The 25,460-nt window shown below is 53.2% G+C and overlaps 1 protein-coding gene across 1 annotated transcript in view; it reads left to right on the top strand.

The window, feature by feature from the left end:
* The first annotated feature begins 5,933 nt into the window (after positions 1–5,933).
* COL15A1 (collagen type XV alpha 1 chain) overlaps positions 5,934–25,460 on the top strand; it is a 101,241-nt gene continuing 81,714 nt past the window's right edge. Inside the window, exon 1 of the mRNA XM_055138831.1 lies at positions 5,934–6,361. Coding sequence (XP_054994806.1) covers positions 6,178–6,361 — 184 coding nt within the window. The 5' untranslated portion in view covers positions 5,934–6,177. The remainder of the gene's footprint in view (positions 6,362–25,460) is intronic.

Below are 25,460 nucleotides of genomic sequence, written 5' to 3'. Positions count from 1 at the left end.
TGTGCCCATTCCAGCTGCTCTGGAGAATGTCTGTGGAGATTCGGTTCTTCTGGATTAGAGGAAAGTGAAACAGCCCCTTCAGTCAGGAAGCGCTGAGACATAAGATCCCCATGTCACTCCATGCCAGATAGCACTGAGGCGTGGTAAACAATTTACTCAACTTGGGTAGCACAGAAAGCTTCTTCTGGGCTATTTCTATAACTTCACATGGAATGGAAGGAAATGGCTTAAGCCCTCAGAACACAGTCTGGCAGGAGGCACGTTGCTTTGTTTGGTGTCTTGTCCCTTTTCCTCCCACACACACAGATGGGGACCACCTGGTTTCCCCTCCAGCTCCCAGGCTAGATCCCTTCCCTATCTTCTATCAGTTGAAAGTCACAGGCTCCACCTACAAGCCCAAGTCCAAAATGAGGGTCCGCATTGCTTCTATAGAGGGTCTGGCTTTCCAGGTGTACTTGGGACAAAAGTCACGATTACTGTGCACTTCTTTCAAGGCATTTGTAGGGAAGAAATTCGCTTTGGGGACTTTCCTCTTTAGATTCCAGTGAATTTGATATTGTCAGATACCTACATAAAACTGAGCAAACATGAAATATGCAGGGAAAAGGGGCTCTAAGCATATGTATCCTGGACCCATTCAAACCTACCAATCAAATGCAGCTAAGCCATATTCCTTCAGGTAAGATACCTAACTGGGGGGCCCAGGTTTGTGGCATAATGCCTTCTTAGTTTTCATTTTTCCAATGTAGACATATTGCATTTGTATTACAAGCATGTCAAAAATGTTCTTCTACATCCTTCTGAAAACATAGCTCTTATTTTGGGGGGCGGGGCACAACTGGTGATGCTCAGGGATCACTCCTGGAGGGGGATCAGGAGATAATATGTGGTTCAGGGGACAGAACTTGGGTCAGCCACATGCAGGGCTACCTGCTCTACTATGACCCTGACCTTTTAACCCAGGGATTTAACAAGGATATGAGCACTCACTTGTCTTTTTTCTTATAAGACAAGGCAGAGTACATTTACATGGTAATAAAAGTCAAGGACTTTCGGTCAGTGCTGGGGAATTACAGAGCGTGGTGGGAACTAAGGCAAAGTGGAGAACATTGTCTTTGCTGAAGACACCAGCAACTTTTTCAGGCTCACCAATCACTGACATAAAGATCACAGACTCCATGTTGCCAGGTTTTCCAAAGCTTTCCAAAGAAGCCAGAAATGTGTGGTTTTCTGTAAAATCACCTAATCATCGAACTTTGTTAGCTAATTTAACTTGGTGATTGGCACCCAGGAGGCTCGACACAGCAGAGTGTGGTTACCCGAGGACAAGTGCATCTTTTCACTGCAAAGCAGAATAATAGAACTATTATATAATCTCAGTGGCTCTCCTTCAGCAACACAAAAATATGGTTCTAAGAAAGTCAATTCTATTCCCAGTTGAGGAGGTACAGTAGAAGCAAAAAAAAAAAAAAAAACACTACAGGCTTGAGATGGCCACTTCCCTCTGGGTAATGATTCAGAATAAAATTAGATGATATCCAGCATGGAAGAGGTGCAAGATGGGGAGAATTCTTATTTCCCCGAGGGAGTGTGGGCAAAGGGAGAAGAAAGCATGGTACTCACACTTCTGTGAGTGCCATTAACAGGGTGGATTAGTTCCACATGGGCCTGTCTCAGCTCCACAGTTCTTTGGCTTCTGATTCTTCAACCTCTTGAGTGCTGAGTCTGGGATCCAGACTCCCTCTTGCCAGTCACGCCCTTTGCCCTTACATGGCCCCTGCAAAGCACCGCCGCCACCAGTGACGGAAACTAATATCCATCGTCTTGCCCCCAACACTCTTTCTAGCTACTTTCCCACTACTTTCTTTTTTTAAAATTTATTTATTTTTAATTAGTGAATCACCGTGAGGGTACAGTTACAGATTTATACACTTTTGTGCTCATGTTTCCCTCATACAAAGTTCGAGAACCCATCCCTTCACCAGTGCCCATTCTCCACCACCAGTAAACCCAGCATCCCTCCCACCCTCCCCAATCCCATCTCCCCCACCCCACCCCACCCTGCCACTGTGGCAGGGCATTCCCTTCTGTTCTCTCTCTCTAATTAGCTGTGTGGTTTGCAATAAAGGTGTTGAGTGGCCACTGTGTTCAGTCTCTAGCCCACATTCAGCCCGCAACACCCTTCCCCCCGCATGGCCTCCGACCACATTATAGTTGGTGATCCCTTCTCTGAGTTGCCCTCTCCCCAGAATGTGAGGCCAGCCTCCAAACCATGGAGTCAACCTCCTGGTACTTGTTTCTACAATTCTTGGGTGTTAGTCTCCCACTCTGTTATTCTATATTCCACAGATGAGTGCAATCTTTCTATGTCTATCTCTCTCTTTCTGACTCATTTCACTTTCCCACTACTTTCTAGCTCCGTAAAACCTTGCATCTTTCTAACAGCCGGAGGAACAGAGACCCTTTGTCATCTCTATTTTGCCAATTTGCTCCCTGTTGGTCAAGTGCATAAATGAAAGAGACAGGATTCATCGCGGCCACAAGCTCCTGCTCATATGCCTACCTTCTCTCGGTCTCTCTGTCGGGAATCCACCACCTTTCAGGGCCATCTGGCTATAGGAAGTTGGCAACAAATTCTGAAGACCTTAGCCAGAGTCATCCCTGATGCGTCTCCGTGGCTCTGGGACTTGTCAACCACACTGTGCTGGTGATTTCATGACTCACGTGCTATCTCCAGGCCTTCGTTTCTCTGTCAGTGAAATGGGGAAAGGAGGGAAACGGCCAGATCAGGTTTCTCAGGGATTCCAAAGCAGTTTCAGGAACTCCACTTCCCATGACCTTTACGGTTCTGTGCTCAGCTGTCAAGCAGTCAGGAGCTCTGCTGCCCGGCCCTGCCAATGCTCCCACAGCCCGAGCTTTACTGCATTTCCCTGCCGGTGCTCCCCGCAGCCTGAGCTCTGCCAATCCTCCCTGCTAGTGCTCCCCAAACCCTGGGCTCTGGTGTTCCTCCCTATCAGTGCTCCCCACAGCCTGACCTCTGCTGCTCCTCCCTCCCTGTGCTCCCCGGAGCCTGACCAGTAGCCCTCAGAGGGTGGCCCTCTCCTTTCTTCTTCCTTATTTCCTGCTCCTAAACTCTCTGCAGACCCCCGCCATCTTGAAGTGCTCCTGCTTTCTCCAGCCCATGCTGATTTCTTCCTCTCCTAAAGACCCTTTGCAGGAACCCCAGTCTTCAGTCCCTCACATCTGGGCAACATGTCCCATTGGCCAGGACATGGCGGTGTGACAGATCTTGCTCAGAGATTCAGAAGCTTCAAGTTCACGTTGTTAGACCCATTACTCAGAAGAAGAACAGGACAATCAGGCCCGGCCTCGACCAACTTACATCTGAGGCCAGGTCAGAACTGGCCTAGTATCCAGGCTCCTGACCCCCTCCACTGGGAGCAAGCATTAATTAACCCTGAGCCCTTTGTCTCTCAACAACTTTGCATTTGGGGGCAAAGGAGTTGTGCTGCATGGACAAGGGGGGGGGCAAGGGGGTTGGTCGGACCTTGTGTTGCAGGGACAGCAGTGGGGCTGAGTGGTGAAAAGCACAGGCACAGCGGTATTGGCATCTGTCTGGCACTAGCCTTGGCACATTGTTTTTTCATTTTGGGGGCTATACCAGGCAGTGCTCAGAGCTTACTAGCTCTGTGCTCAGGGATCACTCCTGGTGGGCTCAGGGGTCCATATGGGGTGCCAGGGATCAGATCCGGGTCGGCCACATCCAAAGCAAGTACCGTACTTGCTATACTACCTCTCTGGCCACTAAGCACAGTTAAAAAAGAAAAAAATTCTTCTTTATTCAGTCACTGTGCGATAGACCCTTACAAAGCTGCTCATGATTAGATTTTAGTCATACAGTGTTCCAACACCCACCCCTCCACCAGTGTACGTTTCCTAACACCAGTGTCCCCAGTTTCCCTCTCATCACCCCCACACCAACCCCAATCTGCCTCTATGGCAGGCATTTTCTCTGTCTGTCTGTCTGTCTCTCTCTCTCTCTCTCTCACTCTCTTTTTCTCTCTCTCCTTTTAGGCACTGGGCTGGAGCGATAGCACAGAGGGTAGGGCGTTTGCCTTGCACTCTGCTGACCTGGGTTTGATTCCTCCGTCCCTCTCGGAGACCCCGGCAAGCTACCAAGAGTATCCAGCCCCCACGACAGAGACTGGCAAGCTCCCCGTGGCGTATTCAATATGGCAAAAACAGTAACAACAAGTCTCACAGTGGAGACGTGACTGGTGCCTGCTTGAGCAAATCGATGAACAACGGGACAACAGTGCTACAGTGCTACTCTGGCCAGTGCTACTCTGGTTTGCAATACAGACCCTGAAAGGTTATCAGCAATATCCCTTTACACTCGGTACATTTTTAAACCTTGGTCTCCTCATCTATGAAGCGAGAGTCATTGCCATATCCCCTTTCCAGCGCTGCCACGGGGAGCAAGTAAGCATTGGACACAGAGCCTGAGACCTAAATCATCTCCATCAAGGTGAGCTCCCATCCTGTGCTCACTCCATCCGCTCTACAGGCCTGACTCCAGTGGCTTTTGCACCCGGTGGCCAGTGACTCGCCCTGGTGAAAGAGGGCATCGCATGAGAAGCAGGCTTGGGCCACAGAGCCAGAGCCTGCGTTCTGCACTGGCTACTCTGGGCTCTGGGGAGAGAGGCCCCCGGCCTGCTGGGCTACAGCCCTCACTGGGTGTCAGCCCCTCCCAGTGGTGCCCCCTCTCACACAGGTCTTACCCTCTGGTGCTGCAGGTAACTGCCCCATAACAAGCCACCAAGTGAGGGGGAGCAGGCCTTGGATGCTTCCTGCCCCTTCCCTGTGCGGTGGACAGCTCTAGGGTAGGCTGAGGCTGATTCCTGGGCCCCACATCTCATCCCACTGTCTGGATTCAGGTCTCCCCCCTAATAGTGTTTTCACTGATCTATTTAGGTGAGGTGTTTATATTCATCTGACCGCTGCCACCCTCAGCAGGATGATGGTCAGGCTGATTCCTGGCTCTGCACTCAGGGATCTCTCCTGCAGGTGGTGGAGGTGTTTGGGGGACCATGGGGGGATCCAGAAAATCCAACCTAGGATTTTCAGCCATGTGCAAGGCAACTGCTCCCCCCACCCCATAGTGTCTTTCAGCCCCCCCCCACCTGTTTAATCCACCAATGTTTATTAGCATAACCTGACTCTATTTGGTTTATTTTGATTTGGTTTTAAGCCACACAGGGTGGTGCTGGGATCCAATGCTGCGATCTATCACAAGCTTCTGAGAGTGTGCACCAGGACCACGAGGTGCCCAGAATTTCATCCCGACCTGGTCTGTGCTCCAAAGCTTGTGCTCCAGCCCTTTGAGAATGGCAAGTTTTAAGGCAGAGAATAAGACAAATACAAAGTCATTTTCCTCTTGCAGATTTCACTGCCATGAGAGGTGACAGGCAAAGTCAAGGGAGAGAAACTTTGGAGTATTAGAGCCTCGGAACAGTTTTATTTGGATTATCTTTACTGGGTTTACCCAGTAAACCCAGTAAAGCGTTGGTACCCCGTCTCCGACACCCTGAATGGGCCACTCCTGGGCCTGCCCTCCTGCGAGGGCCGAGTCTAGCCGCCAGGAGCTCAGAGCAGCTTAGTGCTCGTGAGACAGTGGCCCCACCTCTCTGTGCTTCCAGTTTCTTGGTCATCTGGGGGAAGGCACAGCGATTCCTCGAACCCTTGAGAGAATTCCATTGGTCGAGGGGACGGGCGCGCAGGCTGGCGGCAGAGCATCCCGCTCATTCTCAGGCGCGCGGGCGCGCGACTCTTCGCAAAGGTTACATAAGGCTGCCGGGGTGGGAAGCGGCGCCCATTGAAGGGAAAGGGGCGTGGGGAGGCCGGGGGCGCGGCGGGGATCCCCAGGCCCGGAGTGCGCCGCCCCTGCTCCGAGTGGGGGTGCGGCGCGCGGGGGAGCGCAGGGCGCGGCGGAGTCGAGTTTCAGAGCGCGGGTGAGTCAGGGCGCAGGCCGGGAAGGAGCCGGAGTCTACCCGCCGCCGCGCTGCCCAGCGCCGCCTTTGTTCCCGCCGGAGCAGCGAGCAGCAGCCGGCGGGCAACGTCCAAGCCCTCCGCCCCCTCGGCGGCTCGGAGCGCGCTGGGTTCGGCACCCCCCGCTCCATGGCACCCAGGTCAGGCCCCGCGCCCCGCGCCCTGCGCCCCGCGCCCCGAGTCCGGCGCCCGCGGCTCATCTCCTCTCTTCTGGCCCCTTCTTGCAGGAACATGGGACCGTGCTGGCCACTGGCGCTGGTGCTCTCGGTGTCCGCGCTTCTCCCCGCTGCCACCCGGAGCCGCGCCGCGACAGGTAAGGACGCAGCTGCCTCTCTGCGCTCCGCAGAAGTTGGTGGGTGCGCGCGGCGGGCGCGGCGGCGGTGCGCGCCTCATTCCTGGACATAAAAGGGAGTCGCGGCCGCGCCGTGCGCCCCCGCGCTCCTGCCCGCCGGCGCGGGGCTCTCGGGGCACCCGGGGAGATCGGTGCGCCGTCTGGGCGCCCTAAGTATCGGAACTGGGTGCGACTCCTCCAACTCCAGGCGGAGAGGAATTTTGGGGCGCACCGATAGCGCCCGCTCTCCGGTGGCCACCGCTCTCCGGTGGCGCGTGCTGACCGGCCCCCGATAGGGAACAAGCCGGTGCCATCCCGCGCACAGGTGCGGAGACACCTGGTACCTTTGCTTCCAAGAAATAACGGGACGGAGCTGCCTCGTGTTTGACATAGCACAGACCAGGGAGGCGTCTCCATCCACCACGGGCTGCGCGCTAGCGTGATGGAGGCGTCCCGGGCTGGGCGCACCAGGCTCTGTTGTCCCTTCGGTTCTCTGGGCCTCCTTCCCCCCGCCAAGTCTCAGACTTTGAAAGATGAATTAGTGGGGCTGGGCGTTAAAGTCGATCTTGGTTGGCGGTGCCAATCATCGAGGCTTCCGTGGCGCATGGGTTAGGGGACCTTAGTTCAGGAATTCCACCTCAGTTTTCTCACCCCACAAGAAGAAGGGGAAGGAGATCATCAATTATTCAGATTTTTTCGCCTGCTATGAAGAATGAAAGAGATAAGGAAATAATGTGCTTTCCACACCGTGGCATATACTGGGCACCAAAGAAGTGATGGAAATTCCAGTGCTGCCGGGCCAGTAGCTGCGTGGGAAACAGTGCTGGCGCTGTCACAGAAGGGATCGCTGAGGAAGAGAAGACTAGGACGTGGCTAGTTTAACTCTGAGCTCTGCCCTCTCTCCCCTCTAGGGCAGATCTTCCAGGATGACCCTCAGCAGGCATCCCTGCCCCTGTGGGGTTCAGGAGAACAGTGCACAGCTGCAGTAGAATAATTGACAGGGGAGCAGGGCTAGCCACCGGTGCCCCCACCACCACAGAAAGGAAACGGGGATTGGGTGGGTGCTTTGCTTAACCCTCTGAGCGCCAGAGGAAGCCCGGGACAGCCCACACCATTGTCTCCTTGGGAACAGCTTGACGACAGTTTTTCCTGCCCGGGTGCCCAGCCTGGCATTTCTTGCAGATCAAAGGGCAGCTGGAGCATAGTTTTGGCTTCTCAGCTCTGTGATCCACGTTGGAACATTGCAGTTTGGCTGTGATACAGGGAACTGCCAACTGGCGGCAGAGGGCAGCTTTGAGTCTTTGGGAATCAGCGCTGCAGCCCTCCCCTTTTTTCCCCAAGGAAGAGGGATCTGGGGAAAGGAGTGTGGCTATTTCTTTCTCCTCCTGTGGTCCCAGACACTGTTCATCCGTCAGCAAGTCCAGTTCCCGTCCTTACTTATTATAAAAATGGGAGGCCCCAGAGACCCTCAAGAGTCAGAAGGGCCATTGGTTGCTGCTGGCAGATCAGTGGTTCCTGAGAATCTTCCCAGACATGTGAATTATCCTCCCAGATTTGAACGCACCTTAATAATGCTCAGGCAAGCTGCTTCGTCTGAGTCATCAGAGAAACGGGCATGTTTCTCCCCTTCATTCAGTTCTCACCATCATCATTCCTGGAGGTTGGCACTTGGGCTTTTAAGATCTCTATACTTCTGGTGGGGAGACTGAGGTCAATTCCCAAGACTTCTTAGCTCCTGAGGTCTTTCTGTCCTACCTTTGTCACTGGAACCCATATTGCCCCATCCTGCATGGATCTGGGAGCCCTTAATGGGTCAGGGATGAACTAGCCAAGTCAGTCGTTCAACTAACTACCCTTCGTTTTAGATTCTAAGGAGTTTGGTGTGTGTTTGTGTGTGTGTGTGTGTGTGTGTATGTGTGTGTGTGTGTAGAGTGGTGTCACCAGAAGTTTGTTCCTGATAATAAGGTGCAGATATGTGGGACTCAGTCACTGTACCCCAGGAAGTGCCTTCCCACTGAGCTCCCTGGTGCCCCTTGGGAACCCTAGGGATAATCATCCTTCAGGATTTCATTTGCCCAGCTCTCTGTGGGGATCAAGTCCAGGGTCTCCAAATTTGAAGCATGTGCTCTAGTAGAACCACATTCCTGGCCCCATCACCTTGATTAGTGGAGCTGAGGGAGTCGGGGGTCGGGGGGACCTTCCTGGGGTGTTGGCTGACCAGATCAGTATGAGGGCCTGAACTGTGGTACTGCCTGAGCCTTGCTGAGCTGGAGTTGGGGTGGGGGTTCCCTAGGGCAGTGCTGGGGGCCTCCAGGCCACACCCAGTGGTGCTCACAGGTCCCCAGGATTGCACCTTGTGATGTTTATGTTTGGATTCTGTGTAATGCTGGGGATTGAACCATGTCCAGCAACTCAGGGGCTAGAGAAACAGCACAGGTGATAAAGGACTTGACTTGCATGTGACTGACCCTGGTTCCATCTCTGTAACCTCATACTTTCCATTGAGCACTGTCAGGAGTGGCCCTTGAGTATCACTGGGTGTGGCCTCAAGCTGCCCAAACAGTAAAAGTATGGGGGTCAGAGTGATACAGCAGGTACAGCAGGTAAGGTGCTTGTCTTGCATCTTTGCACCTAAATTCAATCCCATTTATTTACCCTATATGGTGGTCCCCTGAGCACCCCCTGGGTGTAGAGCCAGGAGTATGCCCAGAGCACCTCCCTCTGGGTGTGGCCCAAGCAAACAAACAAAAAAGTAAAAATACATACCTCACCTGCTTCCCTAAATTCTATAGTTGTATTGGACTTGATTTTGAACTTTGTGCATGCTAGTTATATTCTTTGATGTCTGACTTCTTTCAATAAATGTTGTTTCTGAGATTCGTTTATGCTGTTGCATGTGGCTACAGTTAATGTATCTTTGTTTCTGTGTAATATTCCAAAGTTTCAATACCCAATTTGTTATTTATCTGTCTCTGACAGTATTTGATTCATTTCCATTGAACATTCTGTATCTTGCATGTATGTGCTTTGGCCCAATATCTAGACTGCCCCGTTTATATTCTCACCAGCAGCATACAAGCATTCTGACTTTTCTGCATTCTTGTCCACATCTGTTATTTTTATTTTTCATAGCCACTTTATCTGTTTTTTTTTTAACTTTAAACATCTGGGGTTGCAGGAAGCAAGTCCTCCCCCTGAGCCGTTTGTATGGCTGTGCCCTGCTCCCCAGCTATCAGCCGGGGGGAGAAGCCCCTTTTCCTCTCATCCTTACCAGCACTTGGTCTTGTCACTGGGCTGAGCTCCAGCTTTGCAATGGGTGTGTATTATAGTCCCTCTATACTCATTTATATTTTCCCATTAGCTGATCATCTGTTCTCATTTGTCAGACATCAGACATTTCAATTATCAGACATTTACTTTTCTTTTTATTAACATGCAATTTGTGTACTATAAAATAGGCCCTTTTTATGTGCAGGGTTGGAGGCATTTGGATGTTGATAAAATTGTGCTTTGATGACATGCTTAGCTCCCAAACACCTTCACCACTCGAAGGAAAGGCTTCTTCACCTTAAACAGTTGCTCTCTGATTCCCCCATCATCCTGCCCTCCACTTTGCTGCTGTCTCTGTGCTTGGACCTTGACTGGACAATTCACTGAAAGGGAATCAGACTGTAACATGAAAACACGAGTGCCTGGCTTCTTTTGCTGAGCAGTTGTCACCCCTCCATGCGGAAGCCTGCCCCCGTGCATCATTCTTTTCATGACTGAGTAATATCCTGTTGCATGGATATACCACAGATTGTTTCTCTATTCTTCTGTGACTGGGAAACATCGGGGCTGTTTCCACATTTTGACGATTATGAATAGTGCTATTGTGCGTGTTGGTGGACAAGGGCTAGACTGAGTCCTCATTTCCAGTTAGTTTGGATATCTACCCTGACATGGAAATGCTGGGTCATATGGTAATTCCATGCTTAAGTTTTTGAGGAAAACCCTAAATATTTTTTTCTCCGTGACTGCCCCTTTTATATCATTACTAGCAGCGTATAAGCATCCTGATTTTTCTGTATCATTGTCCACACCTGTTATTTTCTATTTTTAACAGCCATTTTCTTTTTTAATTATTTTTTTTTAATTTTGGGGATTTTTTTTGAAAAAAAAATTATATCCTGTTGCTTTTGATCTTACCTCAAACCCATGTCTCTAGAAGTCAAGACAGAGAGTCTTATCACAGCAATGTGAAATATCTGTCCATGTAACTCATCCCTAATAGAACAATTACATGTTCACATGACAATGTGCCAGAAGAACCTTCAACAAAATCAGTATCCACTTAGGGAGCAAACTTAGCATTTTAGGAAAAAACTCATCACCTCCAATCTGATAAAAAGCAACTTTGGAAACAAAATCAGCTAGTATCAGAAAAACAGTATTCACTGCAATCATTTAAGAAAAAGAAAAGAGGGCACCAAGGTAGAACTAAAATCACCATCGTTTACAAATATGAACCATCAGTTTGATGGGTAGGAAGTGCTGTCTCTCTGTGGCTTGATTTTCGTTTCCCTAGCAACTGGTGACATGAAGCATCTTTCCATGTGCTTGTTGGCTGCTTCTAGATCTTGGGAGAATCCTGAGCACTAAGCCGTGTGCTCAGGTTTTCCATCTCATCGTCCCACGCTTGCTCATGGACAGTCCGATGTTGCTCTAAGTTGTCCTAAGAAAGAAGTAGGTAAGAGTTTTACCTAAAAACGTGCCTTCTGCTTTCTTTATTCCATGGCTGGCTGTGAGCTCTTGCCTCTTGTGCACTGTCAGAGATGGTGATGAGCTTGAAGCCCTGCAGGACCGTCATTTCTGCCTCACTGTGGTTTGGCTTTATTGAAAGTTGGGATGTGCCACATCTGACTTGCCTGTTGCACAGCAGAGTGAATTCTGAACCCAACCGGCACACTGTGGAACCCCTCCCAGCTCCTCGAGCACATCTGGGCTTTGGCCACTTGTCTTCCTGTCTCTTTAAGGCTGATTCTACCTACCACTCCAGTGACCTGGCTTCCAGGGTGCCTTCCCAGATTTCTTCAGCTGAGCCTTCTCCTCCTTAAGCCCCTCACCACCTTTCATCCACCTTTCTATGCACCCACTACCATTTTCTCATCCTCTGCCAACATGTTTATTTCTCTCTCTTCTCCTTAAGGGTCTGGGATAGGCCTCTTTGACCCTGAGTTGGCTGCGTGGACTTTGGCCATTTGGTCATTGGCTTGAGCACTGCTGCCTGGAACATCCCGATAAAGGGCCTTTGTCTTGGTTGTTGGACTCTTTCCTTTCACTGCATCTCCCCAAGAGACCCACCCGTCCAAGTACACAGCTAGTTGGATAGCTGTGGTGACTTCAATGGAGGCATTGACTCATATGGGCAACCTAGCTTAAGGGCTGTGCTGGGTTCTCACTGCGCCCTGGTTGGAGTTGTGATTCTTGCCTCCATGGGTCCTTTATGGCCCCCACACTCACAGGATCCTCTTGACAGGAGTCTGAGCCAGAACACAGGCAGGTTTTGGAATAAGATAGGTCTTTCCCTTGGGCCCCCTGGAGTCCCCCGGCATCCCATAAAGGTATGGGGTGGTACCTTTTTTTTCTTTTTGGGTCACACCTGGCGATGCACAGGGGTTACACCTGGCTTTGCTCTCAGGAATTACTCCTGGTGGTGCTCAGGGGACCATATGGGATGCTGGGAATTGAACCCGGGTCAGCCACGTGCAAGGCAAATGCCCTACCCTTTGTGCTATTGCTCCAGCCCCAGGATGGTACCGTTTTTGGTTCCCCAGGGTGTGTTGGGTGTCTCTCCTCTGGGCTCCATCTCCTCCATCCCTCTCTCCCAAGACTCCTCAGACTTAAGCTTAATCACCGTGACTCAAAACGGTACCATCCTGGGGCTGGAGCAATAGCACAACATGAGTCGCTGTTCCTCCATCCCTCTCTCCCAAGACTCCTCAGACTTAAGCTTAATCGCCATGACTCACCTGCCTACCCTCCCACCCAGGACGTCGCAGGAACAGCGACTCATGTTGTCGAACTCCAAGTGACAGAACCCAGGATAGGGTCCAGCTCAGGACAGGGTCTGGTGGGGAGGGCTCCCCAAATGCTTTCAGTGACTTGATGGCAGGATGAAGGGGTAGGCCCAGCCTGGGGCATGGAGAGGCTGCAGCGACTTCCTGTGTCTGTGATGTGTCTCCCCGATTTTCCCATAGCTCTGCTAACTCTGGATTCATCCCCACCAAGTAATCAGGGCACATTGTGGGGCTTTTAGTTTTCCTTCCTTTAATAACTAGTTAGGTTGGAATTTGCACAAACGTTACTTTGTTCTTTATCCCCCACACCCCCCAACTCCATCTGATTGTATATAGCCTGCGGTCTCCATCTTAGCCTTATTCATCTGATGCCTGAAAGCCTCCACTGCATCTGACGTCGTACCTTTGTCTTTTCTCTGCTGGCTGAAGAGTTGAGCTTATTTTCCAGCTTTCTTTGAATGTCTGCAGCTTCAACTATTTTTTTTCAACTACTTAAACTGGACCATACGATTAGGGTGTAATCTGAAGTCAACTCTTTTTCAAAGTGGTACCTAAGATGCTCCCCCAAATTAATTATAATGGAAGCTATTTTTTCTTTTAGCTATAGTTTAATTTCCGCCCCCCCCCCCACTCCCCACCAATCTCTGTAGTGCTGATTAATTTCTTGTGCATGTGTGGTTGAAACACATTCCACTTGGTCTTGATAATCGCTGTGTTGTGTAATGTGTTTAGAAATCTGCTAAGAGAAGCCACCCACTTCCTTCATTAACACGATGCCAGTGTGTGCTGTGTACCACTGGTGGCTCACACTTGGATGTGATTTAATTAAAACATGTTGCAGCACTGGCACCAACCTCTTAATTCATACATTCTTTAGAAAAGGGTAATTTCCCCCCCTTTATTTAAACACCTCAACAACCTTTGGGCGCACTCCATCAACTTCAAGGAGATCAACCTGAGACCGCAGATGTCCCAGGTGCTGCCCAGAGACGCAGGCAGATGCATGTTTGTCAGTGTGCAGATCATTACAACATGCCAGTCGACCAAAAGCTTACATTCAGTAGACTGGGAACACCTGTAAAGGCAATTAGAGGTCTTCCCAAAAGCCTCTGTCCCTCTCAGAGAGCTCAGCAAGCTACCAGAAGTGTCCCACCTGCACGGCAGAGCATGGCAAGCTTCCCATGACATACTCGATATGCCAAAAACAGTAACAATGACAGTCCTCATTCTCCTAACCCTGAAAGAGCCTCCAGTGCACCATTAGGCTACACTAGCACATGACAGGGATGAATGAAGACAATTACTGGCGCCCGCTCGTACAAATCAATGAACAAATGGGATGACAGTGATACAGTGATATTTAAACACCATGGTTTACAAAGTTGTTCATGATGATTTGTCACAGTCATTCAATATCCCAACACCTATCTCACCATCACTGTGACCTTCCCTTCACCATTGTCACCATTATCCCAACCACCCCCAAGTCTGCCCCCTTAGCAAGTACAAAATAACTTATTTTATATTGCTTGTTACAACTAAATGGCTAATATAATTATCAAAAAAATACTTCAGTAGAAGAAAATTTGTGAACATTGTTATATATCTCAGCATGGGGACATTGAGCCCTTGTCTGAGGGTTTACCAAGAGGATGTTGCTTGGTAACAGAAGGTTGAGCCTTCTATGTTAATGTTTTTGTTTATTGAGTGTCGTTGACTTCTATGTTACTTGCCCATGAAATTTGGTGAGATTCTACTGGGATGTTAGTGTTGTAGAACTTGGAGGTGTTGTCCGGCCATGCACTCCAGAAACTCGACAATATTTAACTAGGCAATGAACCAGCATGGCAGTGGTTGTAGGGTGTGGGTGTAGCTGCCGAAATTTCTGGAAGTATGGGGGGATTAGGGGTAGGCTTCCCACCCCAACTCCGAAAAGACCCCAGAGTTCTCAGTCTGGAGACTGGTGTACCTGAAATTTTCCGCAGTTTTCTATCTCTGCAGAGCTCAGTTGTGAGTCCAGTGGAGTCAGGCCATTGGCATGGTGGGAGCTGTGGGGTGTGTGCGCGGCTTCCAGGGCTTCTGCGGGGTGGGGACTCAACCCTCCCTTCTCCCCAGGACACCCCAGACCTTTTAGCTGGGAGAACAGTGTATCTATGAATTATTGTGGCTAGCTGATCTCATCTGAGCTCTAATCAGTTTTAGCCTGTAAACCTGAGCCAATAAATGAGGGATGGGGGCCGGTTGTGGGATGTGGGTGTGGTTGCTGGGACTTTCAGAAGTACAGGGAAGGGGCGGAAGGAAGCTGCCTGCCTCCACTCCCCGAAGACCCTGGTGTTCTCCGGAAAAGGCTGATTTATTATGTCGCACACTACCCATGGCGTAGTGGTGGTGGGTGAGTGAGTTATAAAAATGAAGGCAGCCTAATAGTGAGGTTCCATGGAAGGCATCACTGTCAGAAGAGAACAGCGGGTAAGGCATTTGCCTTGCACGCAGCCGACCCGGGTTCAAATCCCAGCATCCCATATGGTCCCCTGAGCACTGCCAGGAGTAATTCCTGAGTGCAGAGCCAGGAGTAACCCCTGTGCATCGCCAGGTGTGACCCAAAAAGCAAAAAAAAAAAAAAAAAAAAAGAAGAGAACAGATACAAAACTGAGGCTTCAAAGTCGAAGCAGCACATCATTGAGCCTTGTGGCAATGGCTGTTGACACAGAGCCCCTGGGAGCTGAGATTGATGGGGGGTATTGGAAATGGCCAGGGGTGTCAACTGATGCCCTGCCTCTCATCAACTCCGAATGAGAGAGGAAAAGGCTAGGATGAGAGCAAAACTTCAAAGTCCTCTTCCTGAGGCAAGCTCGAGTGAGCAAAGCGGGAGTCCTAGGTCACCTAATGGTATGGCTGGCTCCATATTCCCATGGGGACTTGTATTCACTCAGGTCTACTCAACTTAATCTAACTCAGATTTTTCCAACCCAGTGTAACTCAATTCAACCCAGCCCAACCATATAAGGGGGGGAACCATATAAGGTACTGGGGATCAAACCCAGATCAGCTGCATGCAAGGCAAGTGCCCTAGTGCTGTACTATCTCTCTGGTCTCCACAAAAGAAGCTTTAAAAGATCACGTATTATTTCTCAAGATGAAGTCCAGATAACATTCGTAGACACTTTCTCATGTTTTGCTTTGTTTTTGCTTGCGGTGCTCAGGAGGTTCTGCCCTTTGGGGGTGGTGCCAGAACTCCCCAACAGCACAGCCACGAGGACCACGCTTAGCACATGTGTGCGGCACTGAGGGTTGAACTCACAGCCTCGTGCCTACACGACAGTCCCTCTTGCCAGGGAGCCATCCCTGGGGCCCCCAGCTGTCTATTTTTAAGCGAATGATCATTCTGTGCATTGTGTTTCATTTCTCTGCCCCAGCCCCTCAACAATTACCTAAACATTTCCTCTAGAACATTCACTATTCTTCCCTAACATCCTTTGTAATTAAAATAGTATCTCATTGTGTGGGTGTCCCATAATTAAAACCCAGGCCCTTTAGCCTGCAGGCTGTTGCCAGTTGCTGGCTCTTAGGACACTGTGGGGACCCTATTCTTGTCTGTGACCTCTTCCGAGTCTGTTTCCTAGAACAGACTCCTAAAGCTAATGGTCAGATGGTGGGAGGGCCTGGGTTTTTTTCAGGCTTTTATTGCCCTCCCCAGAAAAGCCATATTCACTGACCCTCCCCAACGGCATGTGAGAATACCTGTCCCCGCCCCACCCCCAGCACAGCTGCTATTTCTGTGACCTGGAGGGAGAATATGAAAGTAGGAGAAGTCTTGTACATGACCTGACCAGGCTTCGATCCCCAGCATCCATGTGGTCTCCTGAGCACTGCCAGGAGAAATTCCTAAGTGCAGAGCCAGGAGTAACCCCTGAGCATTGCTGGTATGATCCAAAAAGTAAAAATAAATAAATAAATAAATAAGAAAGAAAAGGAAAGAAAGAAGGCGATCCAATCAGCGCATCTGGGACCCTTCGCCAGCCTCCCCATTTGCTTATGTCTGTGCATTGGACTTCAGGGAGCAAACAGCTACACTAACCAGAGGCTGGATGCGTCAGAGAACACACCTGGGACTTTACAAGGAACCCTGAAGCACAGTGCTCCACCACTTCCAGGATGGGTCATCTCCTGTTCTCGGGTGGTTTTTCAAGAGTCTGCTGTGATTCTAAGATGCGTTGGGGCTGACACAGTTCATGTCATCCTTTTTGAGGCAGTGATCCTGGGTCCCCAAAGGGAAAGTGCCTGATGACACAGGGGACCCTGGCCATGCTGGACCCTGGGGGAACTTCAGGACTTGTTACACCTGTGCAGTGAATTCGGGGATCCTGGGTTTGGGGTCCCGGTCCTCTGCTCTGCAACTTCCTGTCGGATGACAGGGATCCGGCACCCCTCTTTTATCTTTCTAATCTGTCAATGGGGATAGTCGCTTCCCCCCCCCCCCCCCCCCCCCCCCGTGGAGGGGTGAAGTTAGGTGGTGCCAGCCCTAGACGACAGAAGCATGCCCTTCCTCCTCCCCTGCTCCCCTGTCTCTGGCGTTCCTGGAGGGCAAGAACCCTGCCTTATTTATCCACGTTTCCTCCGCATCTGACATGCACCCAGCGCACACAATGAGCATTTGAATACATTCATGAATGAATCATTCACAGCTCGAGACTGTGGACCGCTGAGCAAAAAAGCCAGTCAGTCGCTTGAACCCTCCACCCAGCAAGTGTATGGGTGCACTCTCGGTGCTTCTAAGACCCCCCACAACCATCCTCTCAGGTGGGCTGTGGGAAACAGCAGGGTCTGGCTGTGATACACGTCGGGGCTGGGAGCCACCTCGCGCAGGCACAGCAAAGCTGGGCTGTGCTTCCTGGGAAGCCATAAACCCCGACACCCCGCAGAACACAGGGTCCAGATGTTGGTAACAAAATAACCCCAGTTCCCGCAGCTCCGCCCACGTGACCGCGGAACTGCATAAAATGAGGTCAGCCTCTCCCCTTCCCGCACGCAGTCTCAGTCCTACCACCCTGATCTGTTTTCAGCATCCAGGTATGTGTCCCAGCCTCCCTTCTCTGCACCTGCCAGCCCATCCCCCCCAAGTCTGCATCCTCCACTGTGGCCCAGAGGTCACCTGTGACAGCCTCACGTGGGGGCTTCCAGCAAATGCAGACTCTCCTGCCCCGCCCACAGAGCCAGCCAATCAGAACCCACATTTAAACCCAGGTGATTGATATGCACATTCCCGAGTGACCAACACCGAGAAGCCAGCTCTGATTGTGCCATCCCACTTCGCCCCCTTCTCACTGCTCATGCCAACTGGCTGGTGGACATCATGACGGCCCTCCAAAGGGGGCTCTTCGTGCAATCCCGAGAGCCTAGTGCCTGTGTCCGGTTATGTGGCAAAGGGACTAGTGTGGCAGGTGGCCTGGGGGTGGTGCAGTTCAGAGCTCAGGAGAGGAGAGTATATCATCCTCGGAACCACACGCAATCAAGTGTAGGGAGGTAGGGGGTGGGGGTGGGCAGTAACTGGTTGTCGAGGAGGTCAGAGAGATGGGGTGTGAGGAGAACCTGACCAGCCAGTTTGCTAGGGTTGACAATGTCGGAAGACACTGTGGCCCAGGGGATGTAGGACGCTTCTAGAACTTAGAGAGAAAAAAAGCAAGAAACTGGGGCAGAGTAACAGCACAGTGAGGAGGGTGTTTGCCTTGCATGCAGCCAACTCGGGTTCAACCCCCAGCATCCCATATTGTCCCCCGAGTACCACCAGGAGTAACTCCTGAGTGCAGAGCCAGGAGTAGCCCATGAACATCGCCCCTGGATTTTTCACCCCAAAAAGCAAAAAACAAACGAACAAACAAAAAAATCCAGCAAGAAACAAATTTACCTTGAAAGCTCCCAGAAGGAGCACAGTCTGTTGACGTCTTCCCCAGATGAGGTCTGTGTTGGGTTCCTAACCTAGAGGACAGTAAGGAATGGTCTTGGTGTAATACAGTCACCCACTGTGGTTAGTGGGTATTGGTTATGGGAGCCCTAGGAAGTGATGGCAACAGTCCTTAGTGTGGCTAAAGGGCTGGAGCGATAGCACAGCAGTTAGGCGTTCGCCTTTCACGCGGCTGACCCGTGTTCGATTCCTCCACCCCTCTCGGAGAGCCCGGCAAGCTACTGAAAGTATGGAGCCCACACGGCAGAGCCTGGCAAGCTACCCGTGCATATTGGATATGCCAAAAACAGTAACAATAAGTCTCTCAATGAGAGACGTTATTGTACCCGCTCGAACAAATCGATGAGCAACGGGATGACAGTGATAGTGATAGTGTGGCTCAGGGGACTTTTAGCAGCCCCTCCTCCCCCCGTGTGCTGTCTGACTTTACAACATGCCTCCTTGCAGCCTGATATCAAGCCGTGCACCCCCCTCAGAGGGGCTGGGATGAGGGTCTGTCTCTCCACGAGTCTGGGGTCACTCTTGCCTGTGTCTTGACATGTCCTTGGGCAGTGGTTGTTGGGCGTGTTTACACAGCAGGAGCCTGCTCTCTGCCAGGCATCCCTAGCCCCAGCAGGACCCCAGATCCCAGAGGCCAGCAGGGCTCTGTGTCAATGCCCTGTGTCCAATTTCCGATGGGGCTGGGGATCGAATCCACGGCCTTTGAGACAGGAGTGTGTTCCAGCATGGAGCCACAGAGTTCCGGCATTGATGTTGGCCTGCCTAGGGTGAATCTGACTCTTAGTTCCCCATCTGGGACGTGCGCCCAGAGAGCTCCACATGCACTGCCAGCTTAAACGATCTAGAATTCCTTTCGTTGTTGTTATTTTGGAGGACGGTTACCTCCCAAATAGTGCTTGGGAGACCGGGGGCCCCACCTGGCAATTGTTGGCCAGCTGGCCGGCAGTTCTGTGCGAGGGCTAGAGCACTGGGTGCTGCTGAGCTCCAGGGGGTTGGGGGCTACTTGGGCCACTCCAGGAGTACGGGGGGCCTTCAGGACCCTCCTATCTCCTGGGCCCAGAATTTAGGATCTCTGAACTCAGTGTGACCAAGCTTGGCAGCCCTGTCCCTCCCATGTCACATGTGTCCTTCATGGCCATCTCCCCTCTCACGTCAGGACAGGTACCTGGGCCTGACAACGCCGATACAGGCTGCCAAGGGAGCATCACAGTTGCTCTCTACCCTGGTCCTGTTAAAAAGCCAGATTACTCACTCTTCCACGGAAAGCAAAAGTGGGGGAAGGAGAAAGAATGATGTATCGCTGTGGAGTTTTTTTCCATGTGACATATTTGCTAATTTTATTTCACATTTCACTGTCCAGAGGAAATAGCTCCACTTAGGGGTCTTGCCCTCCTTTCCCTTTTTCTGTTTTCTTTTTGGCCACACTTGACAATGCTCAGGGCTCATCCCTGGCTCTGTGTTCAGGGGTCACTCCTGACAGAGGGGACCAAGTGGGATGCCAGGGATCAAAGCCGGGTTGGCCTCGTGTAAGGCAAACCCTCCCCTTCCCTTTTTGAAGACACGTGTCCAACTGAAGATGCTCAGAAGTTTGCTTAAATGTTTGTGAGTGTGGGCTGGTGGCAAACACAGGCTGCAGATCTCCCTTTTTATTCCGGAGGTTGGTGGGAGGGTGGTTGCATCTCTCAGGCATGTAGGTGAGCCCACAGTGGGGCTCTGGACAGACAAGGGGAGCTGAACAGGGACTCAGAAAGGGCCAGTTTTCCATGGGCTGTGGTGCTGCACCAGGATTGGGGGTTGCTCCTTGATTCTTGGAGGTGCTCTGAAGGCTGCTGTCCATGCCCGTATTTGTCCCTGCCATCAGCTTCTATCATCTCTCTTGTCACTGCTACTTTGGGGCACAGAAGGCTGAGAAATGTTTATCCCCTGGGAACACTCTCGTCACCTGATCCCCACGTGTTGATTCTCAGATGGTCCTGCCCTCCCCGGCGCCCAGGGGTCCAAATGTGAGTCATAGCTCTCCGTGGTGGGTTGTGCCAGACCTCCTAGTCTCCATCCTCTCGCTCACCCCACTGAAAGAAGAGGGGCTTGTCTAAAGCACAGGCCCCACCAGGCCACGGGCCCTCTAGGGCCTTCCAAGGCGTCTTCCCCACACCTCTACCTCCAGCCTCGGGGCTCCTGGCTGGTCCGTGAACCCACAGCCTGGGTGCGAGCCGTCTCACAGTCCGTAGGACAAGCTCGCCTTGACTCATGGAAAGAAATCCCTTTCCACCTTGTTGGAACTGCTACTCCGAGTGGGGTTCCTGTTCTGAGGGAGCTGGGGAGACATGCAGGGGGCCCCGGGACAGGGTCTGTGCCTGCACCCCCAGCTCCCTGGTGAGTGCAAGGCAGTGGATGACGGGCAAGGCCTGTGGCAGGTAAGTGTGGGGACCGTGGGGGAAGGGTGGAACCACTTTGGGGCGAGGCTGCAGTACCTGGACTTGGTGGCCCACATGGTTGGCCCGTGATCCTCTCCAGCCTCAGTCTCTCTGTCTGTAGAGAGGGCTTAATTGTGCTCAGCTCAGACTTCTTTTTTTTTTTTTAACTTTTTATTAGAGAATCACTGTGATGTACAGTTACAAACTTATGAACTTTTGTGTTTGCATTTCACTCATACAGTGATCGTTTACCCATCCCTCCACCAGTGCCCATTCACCTCCACCAATGATCCCAGTATCCCTCTCGCCACCTCCACCCCATCCCCCACCACCTCACCCTGCCTCTGCGGCAGGGCATTCCCCTTTGTTCCCTCTCCTTTTGGGTGTTGTAGTTTGCAATAGAGGTATTGAGTGGCCTTCATGTTCGGTCTATAGTCTACTTTCAGCTCGCATCTTCCAACCCGAATGGGTCCTCCCGGCATCCTCTCCTTGGTGTTCCCTTCTCTATCTGAACAGCTCAGACTTCTTGAGCCGAGGATTGCCGCGCGTCTTGAAGCTCCTAGCACAGGGCCTGGAACATGATCTGAAGGGGTAACTCAGGGCCCGGGTGACAAGGCCACTCACCGCAGCCTGTCATCGTCTTGCTCCCCCGCATCCCTCCCAGCATGGCAGGGGCCATTCCCGCAGAGGCCAGAGTTACGTTGCCATCCCCGGGGGCCAGTTCCAGTGCACCCTCCCAGCATGGCAGGGGCCATTCCCGCAGAGGCCAGAGTTACGTTGCCATCCCCGGGGGCCAGTTCCAGTGCAGACTGGAGTCTGGAACTGTGGCACGTGCCGGAGCCTGAGTTCAAGGCGGGAAAGCAGAGCAGTGCTAAAACGGGACCCTGCAGGGGTGGGGCAGTGGGGTGGAAGGAACCGAGTCTGTGGCCATAAAGCTCTTTTGACTGCTGACCACATCTAAGGCTCTGGGGCGTGGGCTGCTGGGCAGGAAGCGAGGAGCACGCAGGCCGGCACCCCCTCCAAGGAAGGGACAGGGGAACCGAGTCCCTTTGTGACAGCACGCAATAAAGGCTGATTCCCAAACCTCGAGGTGTTTCTCCCTGGGGGTGGGAGGGAAGGTGTGACCAAGAGCAGGACACCTGGACGGTGCAGCACAAACCCTCACATCTGTGCTGGGGTGTCCGGAGAGTGTCCCCCCAGAAGGACACGGAAGTGAGATCTCAGGGGTCCTAGACTGAGCCCAGGGGAGGAAGGAAGAGGGCTGGAATGTTCCAGAGGGCCGAGAGCATGGAAGCACAGCTGCTGTGTGGCCTGACCAGGGGCAGGGGTGGAGGGTGGAGGGGCGGGAGAAGGGCTCTGAGATGGGTCCAGGAGTAGCCTCTGGGCTTCCTGCTCCAGCCGCTCAGCGCTGAGCCTCACGGGAGGCTGAGATGCTGCTGGGGGCTGGGGCTTGGGGCTGAAAGGCGGCAGGCTCTGTGTTGTGCAAGAGCAGAGGGCCCTAGGCTGGGAGCAAGAGGCTAGGGAGCCTGGCTTGGAGGGAGCCCAGGGCGGGCGTGGGGGCGGGGGTAGGAGGTCCTGGGGCCTGGCTGAGAGCAGCAGGACAGGCAGGAGAAGGGCTGTCTGCGGTCCACTCCAGTGGGTGCTGCCCGCGTGGAGGCTGGGGTGGGCCTCTGATTCAGAGGGAGGAGGGAGGGAGCAAGGGGAGAAGGAGGGAAAGAAAGGGAGGGAGGGAGGTGGGCAGGGAGGCAGGGAGGGAGGGAGGGAGGGAGGAGGGCTGAGGGAGGTGTGGGCACCCGGCATTACCCCAGCCACTCCCTGAGCCTGTGTCCAGATTAGAAACTGAGCCTTGGGGAAATTAGGGACCCACCCAAGGTCCAGGGCCAGTGAGTGGCCTGGCACTGGGCTGAATTCTGTGTCCTACTGTGGGCTCCCAGGGTCTCCCTCTGGACACCCGGAGGCCCTCACTCTGCCCTTCCATCTCCGTCCAACCTGCGACCTCGGGGTCGCCACTGGGGCTGCTGGTTCCCTTCAACCCAAGTGCCCCCTCAGAGCGCATGGGTGCTGCAGCGGGTCGCGCCCAGCGAGTGGACAGCGAGTGCCCTCAGCCAGCTGCAGGCCCCCCGTCCCCCTCTCCTTACCCCTCCCTCCCCCTCTTCCTAGGCCAGGGCGTGTCCTGCCCAAGCCCGCCCCCCCCCCACCCCCGGTCCCATCAGGCGTTGGGGCCTTCCCTGGTTCTCCTCTTGGGGGCGCTGGGCTCTGGGTTTCCCTGGGGGGCCTCTGCTGCTCTTTCCGGTCACCCCGACTCTCCAGCCCTCCCCTCCCCCACCCCAGCCCCCACCGCAGCCCTGCGGGTGCCGCTCTCGGCGCCTCTGGGCCCTGAGCTCCGTGCCCAGCTGCTCCCCTGGCCCAGTCGGCACGCGCGAGCTCATACACGGGGGCGCCCGGGCCTCTCCCAGGACCGCTGGTCCCGCCCAGGGCACTGCATGCCAAGTGCCGAGGGGAAAGTATGTCTCCTGCGGCTGCCAGGCTCCCGCCTTCATGCCACATTCCGCATCCCAATCCCACCCTCTCCTCAAGGCAGCGGGGCCCCCTGAGGGCCAGGGGTGGTGGGTGGGGTGCCGCCTAAAATGGTCAGCCTCGCCTTCCCCCGGAGCCTGCCCAGGCACCCCGGAGCCTCTGCGATGAATTCTGGTCTCCTTGGCCGGCCCTTAGCGGCTCTCCTCAAACTGGCTGCAGCCTCCCAAGGGAAAATGTGATTCAGAGGAGCAAGAGCAGGAAAGACCTCAGACGACCCACAAGTGTGTCCCAGACACCCTAGTTACCAGCGCAGGGTCCCTGAGCGTTGTGAGCCTCAGTTTGTTTGTCTGCTAAATGGGATGAAAGTCACCCCGGTCTTCTGGGGCAAAGAGCTTAGGCACAAGGGCCTAGAAACTGGGTCTCTCGGCACCCCCAGTTTCCTCCTGGCTGTTTCGAGACCAGAGACGATCTCAAGGTCCCATACTCGCCCCACCCATGATGAACACCTTGCACCCCTAGTTTTCCTAACTCTGGGGGTTTGCTTATTCTCTGCAGGTGCACCTAAGTCAAGCCTGCCAGGTCCAGCTCAGGGGCCCACCCTGAGGGTGCTCCGGGATCCCGTTGGGAAGAGAGGGTCCCTCCTGGAGCCCCTGCAGACCCCCACCTGTTCTTGACACACAGGTGTCCCCCTATGTCAGGTTCTGGGTGCCAATATCCTGTCCCCTCTCTGGGGAGGCAAAGGAGGGGAGCTGGCCCCAGGTAAGGCTGAGTCCCGGCTGCTGGCTATGGACAGTGCCAGACGGCTGGACAGGGGCCCGGGGAGCAGGAGAGAGAGGGACTTCCTCCCCCCTCTCCTCCTCAGGGGTGGGGTTCCGATGGTTCAGATGCCACTTCAGGACTCTGCCACTCACTCATGATGTCACAGAATCACCCTGCTGCTCAGACTCCTCCCCCGGAATTGGGGTGACACCAGCACCCGGGAGATCGGGATGGGAGCAAACTGGGTCAAGGGGACGGACAGGCAGCCTTTGCGAGGGTGGGCATCACCCTCTGCGCTGTCCCCACTGGTGCCCACAGCTGGGTGGCTCAGCGCCACCCAAGTTTGTTCTTGTACAAGGCTGGCACCCCAAGGCCCTGCAGGTGCATCAGCCGGATGCTCAGGAGAATCATTCTTTTTTTTTTTTGCTTTTTGGGTCACACCCGGTGATGCACAAGGGTTACTCCTGGCTCTGCACTCAGGAATTACTCCTGGCGGTGCTCAGGGAACCATATGGGATGCTGGGAATCGAACCCGGGTCAGCTGCGTGCAAGGCAAACGCCCTACCTGCTGTGCTATCACTCCAGCCCCAGGAGAATCCTTTTTTCTTCTCCCTTTTCCTTTTCCCTTTCACGGTGGGAGGGGCTCACCCAGCAGTGCTAGAGATGGTGCCAGTCCTGGGTTCTTACGAGGCAGGGCCCTGTTTGTTTTGTTGTTGTTGTTTGTTTGTTTTGGGTTTGATTTGGTTGTGTTCAGGGCTTACTCCTTACTCTGCACTCAGGGGTCACTCCTGGCAGGGCTCACAGAACCATATGGGGTGGAGGAGAGTGAACCCGGGTCAGCCACGTGCGAGGCTGCTGCATTATCACTTCGGGCCCCCAAGTGGAGCCCTTTGTACGAGCTCCCCAGAGTCTCTCTGACTCTGCCCCCCAGGACACGTGGTCTCTACTACATGTCTGGTGGCCCCCGGGGTCTTTTCTGAGGACAGCCCTCCTGGAAATTAAGCCCCTCAGCTCACCCTGACCCCCATCATCCGGAATGACCACGTCATCCCAAGATCCTCAAGCCTAACTGCAAAAGTGCCCCCAGATAAGGAAGATCCCAGAGCCGAGGACAGGAGCTTATCTTTTTAGGGGGTCCTGATCCTGATTAGCCAGCGCCGTGAGCACATGCTGTTACTATGTGCTGTTACTAAGCCGCTGCCCCCAGCTTCTTGCTGTGGAGCTGGGGGAGATGGAATGGGGTGAGAGCCCGTGTCTGGTCAGTGCTGTGGTCCTTGAGACCAGCTGTCCCAGGGGCAGATGAAGGGACTCTGGCTCCCCTAGAGCGTCCCAGCATGCCACTGAGGGTCTCCCACTGGACAAGAGCCCCC

The sequence above is a fragment of the Sorex araneus genome, chromosome 1 (assembly GCF_027595985.1).
Source record: "Sorex araneus isolate mSorAra2 chromosome 1, mSorAra2.pri, whole genome shotgun sequence".
NCBI lineage: Eukaryota > Metazoa > Chordata > Mammalia > Eulipotyphla > Soricidae > Sorex > Sorex araneus.
Note: the sequence above shows the minus strand (reverse complement) of the source record. Positions and strands in the feature narration are given on the sequence as shown.